Raw genomic sequence first — 8,196 nt, forward strand, 5'->3', positions numbered from 1 at the left:
CAAAAGTTTAGATACCCAGGTATCGTTGAAAGTTTTTTAAAAAGTACTTTATCGATAAGTTGTATGATGTAGAAAAAACTATAATTCAAGGTTTTGACATCTTGGTAAAAAATATATGTTTTAACCAATTGAGTTATAGTCATGTCGTTAAACGTACGCACGTGTGTATATATTATATCAAGTACATAATTTTAAAGTTGAATGATTTAAGACTCCATTTAATATCGTTTTTTTTTTAAATTTATGCTAATTTCCTCCCAACTTCTTAATTATAGTTTAAAGATTTGTTACTTAAACACTTCAATTTATAGTATGAAAACTACAGTTTCCCCCCAAAATTTGGATAGGTTTTTGAAAACAATTAATAAAAAGTAGATATCAACATATAAAATTTAAAGATTATCAAACAAAACCTAAAATTTTAGTTTAAATTTATAGAAAGTAAGTAAGTCATTTAAAAAATTGCGTAAAAAATAACTATGATGGCGCGAAGATTTTACAACTTTCAGTATCAATATATTCAGTATGTACTTAAATTTTAACGAAGAAGTGATTAACTTTCAACTAGGAACGTATATAAATTAAACCAAATCAAGTAATCAAATATTAATTTGGAATATCATGCATTAAACAATAAAAAGAAAAAAGAAATTATTTTGGAGTTAAATATATGAAATTTGAGATTTGAAAATACAACAAATATATAAAAAAAATCAATAAATTAAAAAATAAAAAAAAAGTGAAAATAAAAAAGGATAAATAATGAAGTATTTTAGAAGTTTTGAAGTAATGGTAAAAAATTTAAATTGGTTAAAGCGAAAAGCTTTGAACGAAATAATGAAAAAGAAGAGTGACGAATGTCAATCTAAAGCTATAAAGGAAGAATAGAACAGTTGCTTAGTTTTTCGTTTCGGCCATTTATGTGAAGGCCCAAACCAAGAACGAAGCAGGCCTCCCATGGCGGCCATGTTTCCATTTTTCTCTGTGTTTTCAACTCTCTCTTTCGCTCTATACGAAAACCTTTTGAAGCGGTTTCCTCCTCTAACCAAACACAAATCCACTGAGCTTCTCTTCTTCCAAGTTCCAACCCACACAAATGCTACCGACTCTTCCTTTTTCCTTCTTCATTCTATAACTATAACCCAATTCATCAATTCCAATAAATATTTTATCATTTTTGAGTCTGACCCTTCTCACTCCATCTTCTTCTTAACTCTTCTTTTTTCCTTTCTTTTATCTTCCTCCATTATTGCTCTCTCCTCTTCCTCCTCAAAATTCCCCCTCCTCTTCCTTTTCTTATTGTTTTTTTCTTTCTTTCTGGGGTTGCTTTATTTTTCCAGAATCTTGCCTTCGATCATCGGTTGGTTGATAATCTACTTGGTTGGTTCATGGTTGTGTAATTCTTAGGCAAGGATTTCCCCATTATTGTTTCTTTTATTGATTTGGAAGGGTGCTTCAATTCCTTGTTTTTGTTGTTGTTTGGATTTTGGATTTGTTGTGATTAGTTGATTCACTGATTATTATTGCACTGCCAACTGGAAATGCAGGAAATCTAGTTGATGAACTTCAAATAATGTTTGTTTTTAAGTCAAAGTGATGAGAACTTTGGGCCTTTTGCCGCATGTTAGATTGCTGCTTGCTTGCTTAAGATAGTGTTTTCATATGAGTTCTCTTGTGTTTTGTATTTTTGTAATTTTGTTTGTGGAAATGGATTGGTTGAATTGTTTGAGCAAATGTATTGGAGTAGTTTGAGATATTTGTTGCTTATTGGAAGTGAAGTTGTTGAGGGGAAATTATATGAATGAAATGGAAGTTTAACTCTTTTTGTTAAGATGGGATCCTTTTAATGATTGTTTGTGAACATGGTAATTTTCATGTGTTTGAAATCATTGCATTGCAGTTGCAGCAAATAGTTGCAGTTTAGTGAAGAAGGCTTGATGGAGCTGTATTATTCAGTTCAGTTGGCAAGCAACCATTTTAAAAGATCAATGGTTTATGCTGGTTTGATAGGACGTTGATCTTTCAGACAGTCGTAGAAATCTCAACTGAAAACCAATAACTTGAAATCTGATGATAGCATATTTGGAAATTGATGAATATTCACGTTTAGAGAGGGTGTTTGTTTTCATATGTTCATGTTCATATGTTCGTATGTTCTCTGTTATTAGTTTTTTCTCTCTTTATTATGGAAGAGGCACTAGGTCCAAACTTTTGACTCTTTTAGTTTTAGGAATGTGCTCTTTTGGAATCATTTAGCTAATTTGATTGTTTAAAAGTAAAACGGAAATTGATTTGACATTTGTTCAATTATGTAGATATATATGGACTGAGCTAAACCTTTCATGGGAGGTGTGGAGGATGAAGAACCAGCCTTGAAACGCATGAAAGTAGCCTCTACAGAGTTAAGGGGTCTTTCCAACGGTTCATCCATTTTAGAGCGTGTAGGGGGTTCTTCTAGGGAATTGATGGCCAGACCCCTACCGTCTGAAGGAGATAATCGCAAGGTTATTGGTTCGAGAGGAGTTATTAGAAAAGATGAGTTTGTGAGAATAATTGCTAATGCATTATATTCCCTTGGTTACAAGAAGAGCAGCGCTCTCCTTGAGGAAGAGTCCGGAATACCCCTGCATTCTTCTACTGTAAATATATTTATGCAACACATTCTTGATGGAAATTGGGATGAAAGCATTAATACATTACGTAAAATTGGTCTATCAAATGAAAGCATGGTTAAATCTGCCTCCATTTTGATACTAGAGCAGAAATATTTGGAGCTTTTACAAGCTGATAGGGTCATGGAAGCTTTGAAGACATTGAGGACTGAGATAGCTCCCCTTTCTATTAACAACAATAGAATACACGAACTTTCATCCTTCATCATGTCTCCTTCACTGGGTGGTTTAATTGGTTCACCTGGTGAAGAGCATTTGAGAGCTAAGTCTCGGGCAAAATTGCTGGAGGAATTGCAGAAGCTTCTTCCACCGGCAATTATGATTCCTGAAAATAGGTTGGAACATTTAGTCGAACAGGCTCTTTTGTTGCAACGAGACTCTTGTGTTTATCACAATGCTTCAGATCAAGAAATGTCATTGTATACAGATCATACTTGTGGGAAAAATAAGATACCTTCTCAAACTTTGCAGGTGAGAAATGGTTGTTTTTACTTCAAGCAAAAACAATGCACATGCATCCTAGCTCTTAATACTTTTTCGTTTTGTTTTTTCTCCTATCATATAAGAAGCTATGAGTTTCAACTTAAGAAGAGATAAGTTGTGGCATGGGAAGCTCTCCGCTGAATTTGATATTTAATCAGTTATTTACTTAAGAAGTACAGTTCTTTAACAAATTGGATTCTATCATCATATCATGTCATAATACTACAAATGTATTTGGATCTGTTTGGCTGAATCTAGTATTTTTGCATTTATTATGTCTCGTGCAGGTGTTACAAGCACATAGTGATGAAATTTGGTTCTTGCAATTTTCTCATAATGGGAAGTACTTAGCTTCATCATCTAGTGATCTATCTGCAATCATATGGGAGGTATACTCACTATCACTATCACTTTATCAATATTCTGGTTTAAGTGAACTATGTTCATTTGGATTGTTGTAATTACTCTTCATTTGCTCTGATGGTCTTGCAAACGCTTGTATGGTTTGACCTGCAGAAATCTTTATGATCCTACCATCCCAGTTGAGAAATATTTACCCAAATGATGTGATTATGATTGTGATTAGTATTTTTGAACATTTGTAAGTATTTGGGTCAACTGATGCACACATTAGATAGATCTAAGCTAATCAAAGGTGACAACTGGTTGACTCTATGATATTTGATTACTCGAAAACTTGTTAGATTTTAATACTTCGAGTATGTGGCCAACATAGGATTTGAACTAATTTCCTTGGGGTACGTTAATTTTTTTCTCTTGCTTCATTGACCACTGGGTCCATGGTGATTAGATGAATGGAAATGAAAAACGTACCCCACGGCTACGTGAAGAGTATAGTTTCCAAGAGAGGTAACTTCATTAATACATTAATGAAGGCTACATGAAGAAGATATCCTTTCATCGAAGTCGTTAGTTCTATGACCATTTCTTGATTAGGTGTTTCAACAAACCTCTCCCTTTTCTTTAGAACTACACACATCAAGCTTATGAAGTTTGGTAAAATTTACTCTCCTCTTGAGAATTTAATTTCAGAACCAATTTTACTTGAGAGTTATCTACGTTAGTGATATATAATTAAATTTGCCTTCAACCACCGGCTTAAACTTTTGGGTGAATTGGTGGTTTAATATGGTATCAGAACAGGTCGTTCAGGGAGGAGTGTTCAAGCCTCTTCATTGTTGTTTCCTTCCCAATTAAAATTGATTTTCACTTGTTGGACCTTTCAAATATTTCAAGTCTACAAGTGAGGGAAGTGTTAGTGATATATAATTAAATTTTCCTTCAACCACCCGCTTAAGCTTTTGGGTGAATTGGTGGTTTAATAATCTATATGTTCAGATTGGGTTTACATCCACTCATCAATAGCCCTTGTAAATATTTGAATCATTTGTATGGCTTGAAACTAAGACATAAGTCATTAAAGTCGGTGATTGAAATTTTCTACTATGCCATTATTCGCCATTGTTGGAAAATTTGAAGACAATATCTTTGGTGGTTCAGTTCTATCTACTATGCCATTATTTGCCATTGACTGGTGTGTGGCTTAAAGTTATGCAGTAGTTTTGTTGTAGTCTCTGGACTTTCCTTTGGGCGTTGGACCAATTTGGAAATAAACTTTGGATTAGTTTATTGTATTTGAGTTATGTAGTCTTTCAGTCTACATCTAATTATCCATATGATTGTGGCATGGGGAAATTTGAGTTTAGATTGCGACTTGTGTGTCTCTAATTTTTTTTTAGACTCAATTCACACCGATAGTCGCCTCCGCTGAAAGATGCTTTGCGGCAAAAGGTCTTGCATTTTATCAAATATTGTTTAACTAAATTGACAATAGACATCTCTTGGAGTAAACTAAAAGCATCTAATTGAAGTAGTAACTTGGTTTATATTTTAGGAGAAAATTGCTCGAAAAATATATGATTTACTGTACTGTCTCATTTGCTTTGCAACAAAGTATGTACCAGTTTGGATAGACTAGAGAGGGATCCAAAAGTGGTTTCCTTTTTCCTACTAATAAGAGAACATTCAACTTTTCCAAACCAAAACATCATTTCAATTCCATATGATAACTTTATCACGAGGTGTTTTAACCATGCGACTCAGGCCAATATCTCATGCATTCAAATATCACCAAGTACCCTGTGAATCATTGCCACATTTGGTATCTTCTGTGCCTATCTAATCTGTGGGTACCTGTTTTCTGTAGGTAAACTCCAATGGTAAGGTCTCTCTAAAGCATAAACTATCTGGTCACGAAAAACCTGTCTCCTTGGTTTCATGGAGTCCCGACGATAGTCAGCTGCTAACCTGTGGGGTGGAGGAGGCTATTAGGCTGTGGGATGTTTCTTCCGGCAAGTGCCTCCATGTTTATGAAAAGGCTGGCGCTAGGTTGGTTTCTTGTGGATGGTTTCCTGATGGGAAGTCTATACTAGCTGGTATTAATGACAAAAGTATCTGCATGTGGGCTTTAGATGGCAAAGAGTTAGATTCTTGGAAAGGGCAACGGATTTTGAAGATATCAGATTTAGAAATAACAGATGATGGGAAGAAAATTATTACTATATGCAGAGAAAATGCAATTTTGCTTCTCGATAGGGAGGCAAAAATTGATAAATGGATTGAAGAAGATCAAATAATAACTTCTTTTAGGTTGTCCAAGGATAATAAGTTCTTGCTGGTTAATCTTCTGAATCAAGAAATCCATCTATGGAGTTTAGTAGGTGAACCTAATCTTGTATCAAAGTATAAAGGTCATAGGCGCACACGGTTTGTTATCCGGTCTTGTTTTGGAGGACTTGAGGAAGCTTTTATTGCAAGTGGTAGTGAGGATTCACAGGTGTGCAAATCCTTTTGTCCTTCTAAAATCGTGAATACTTCCTTTCTATATTGAGCCTAGATTTTTATTTTATTTTTATCTACAACGTTATGTTTGGATGAGTATGCCAGCAGCATGTCAATGTTTGGGCACTAAACATCTTGGGGATGCGGAAGCATGGATGCTTTATGTTGATTTATTTTTAGTTGTAAAAGAAATTTCTTTGAGATGTATAAATCTGGACAGCTTCCTTACAAGGGAGAAGTCTGTATTTGTGCATTTGTGTTTGAATAGAGCGATGCTAGTTGAACAAAGAACGACTTTGGTGACGTAGTTAAATTGAGAACGTAAATCTCCTCAGGATCTTGAGTTTCTCCTTTCCTAAACTGTTTAAATACCCTTTTTTATGCCCTAATTGATGGTTCTTCCTTGCTGTCTGTAGGTATATATATGGCACAGAGGATCCGGGGAGCTTATAGAATCGTTACCTGGTCACTCTGGTTCAGTTAATTGTGTGAGCTGGAATCCTACAAACCCGCACATGCTGGCATCGGCCAGTGATGACCATACGATTAGAATATGGGGGTTAAAGGGACTAAACATAAAACGGAATAATGCATACAGTAATGGTGTCCACTATTGCAATGGTGGAACTGGAACTTAATGAGAGGACTCACTGCCATTCCCCGGTTATTATTCTTTTCTTCCCTCTCTGACAGTTGCTCCTGTAAATACTTACTACAGTCACTTTTCTAAGATTCATGTTAAATCTGAATCAAGAAGTTTATTTCTTAAATGAATAAGTTATTTCAATGGTACTTGTCTCACTTTATTTCGCCTACTTCATGCATCACAGATCTTAGGTAGCTTAGGCATCTAGAATACTATGGTTGTTTGTCGGGTTTGAGATGGCTTGCTGAGCAATAATTCAATGCTTCGGCAGCTATTATCCATTGTTGTTTGCAGTGAGCACTGAAATATGCTTTCATGTGCTTCATTTTCTGGTGTGAAACTTGATTGAGATCCTTTGGAATTATCAAACGTATTATCTACTCCTAGCTTGGTTTTTTCTCGTTTCTCTGCACTTAAATGTGTTTCTTTGATCTTCAATGAATTACTTGGAAGCATTTTACTTTTTCTTATCTTCTTTTAAGGTGTTATTATATTACTTTTCATTCCTACCCCTCCTTGGATTGCTCTTCACTTCCTTCCAAACCTCCCTTGAATTTTAACTTGGGACTAGATGACAATAGGCAACTTCTGGAAAAAGTGGTACACACCTCATATTATTTCTTGTGCTCAACTCTACTGAGATAAGGACAACAGAACTTTCATCTGTCTCTACAATACTATGATATTGTTCCATTCATGTATAAACTTTGCATTTGGAACCACCCAGAAAATCTCAAACCAATGGCGATAATTATCTTCATTTATATACTTATTATCATTTCTACATACGTTGGATTTATTTGCACTTCTAACGCTCCATTTTCTTTTGGACTTTGCCCAATGGCCAATCCAGCTGTTTAGAATTAATTAAGTCTTTCACACGAGGCTCAATTAAAGGGCATGGTAATATTCCAAATCTTTAGGCTCAAGTCACTCCTTGATAGGCAGTTGGATTTGGAATATAAAATTGCTGTTATCACGTCATAGAAAATTTAGTGAAAATAATTATCATCTACCATAGTTGACTTCGTTGTTTGTTTGACTTCTTCTAATTGCATCTACTTGAGTTTTTTTTTTCCTGTCCAAATTCATTTTCATATTTATAAAAGCTGGGTCTTGCTGGTTGCATTATGAAGAAAGAGTGTCCCATCTCTTGTTCTAAGGTAATATCTAATGTCTTGTAGTCATTGCTTTAAATTTTATCTTAGTTTCTGAATAAAGTTTGTATTTGGAGACCTTCCTCAAACTTGATTTGTTTGTTTTTATGGGTGACTTCCTTTTTTTTCAAAAAGAATAACATTACCTCTTAATATACAAACCATAACTATGAAGGTGTAAGCAGTGGTTTTAATCTCTTCATTTGTAGGTTTTGATAATGACTCTTACCACCATCACTGTCCTCAATATCTTGCTTCTATTGCGCTGCCTACATGAGTTGCACCACCTAATATTTGATAGGAACAAAGAGAATATGGATACAATTTCTCAATCAACTCTGTATACTATAATATTTTGAAGGAAAGGAAACTAAAA

The 8,196-nt window shown here is 34.6% G+C and overlaps 1 protein-coding gene across 1 annotated transcript; it reads left to right on the plus strand.

The window, feature by feature from the left end:
• The first annotated feature begins 913 nt into the window (after positions 1-913).
• LOC101205295 (WD repeat-containing protein 26 homolog) lies at positions 914-6,818 on the plus strand. Its single transcript, XM_004149469.3, has 5 exons — positions 914-1,407; positions 2,316-3,143; positions 3,443-3,544; positions 5,383-6,012; positions 6,434-6,818. Exons 2-5 carry the CDS (start codon positions 2,343-2,345, stop codon positions 6,653-6,655), a joined length of 1,755 nt encoding a protein of 584 aa, XP_004149517.1. The 5' UTR covers positions 914-1,407; positions 2,316-2,342; the 3' UTR covers positions 6,656-6,818.
• Positions 6,819-8,196: the final 1,378 nt, after the last annotated feature.

The sequence above is a fragment of the Cucumis sativus genome, chromosome 4, assembly GCF_000004075.3.
Source record: "Cucumis sativus cultivar 9930 chromosome 4, Cucumber_9930_V3, whole genome shotgun sequence".
NCBI lineage: Eukaryota > Viridiplantae > Streptophyta > Magnoliopsida > Cucurbitales > Cucurbitaceae > Cucumis > Cucumis sativus.

Excerpts from the sequence above, each read along its gene's own strand:
- LOC101205295 (XM_004149469.3), top strand. The coding sequence starts at position 2,343 with ATGGGAGGTGTGGAGGATGAAGAACCAGCCTTGAAACGCATGAAAGTA. Across the intron at positions 3,144-3,442 it reads TACCTTCTCAAACTTTGCAG|GTGTTACAAGCACATAGTGA; the intron begins GTGAGAAATGGT and ends TGTCTCGTGCAG. Across the intron at positions 3,545-5,382 it reads TATCTGCAATCATATGGGAG|GTAAACTCCAATGGTAAGGT; the intron begins GTATACTCACTA and ends TGTTTTCTGTAG.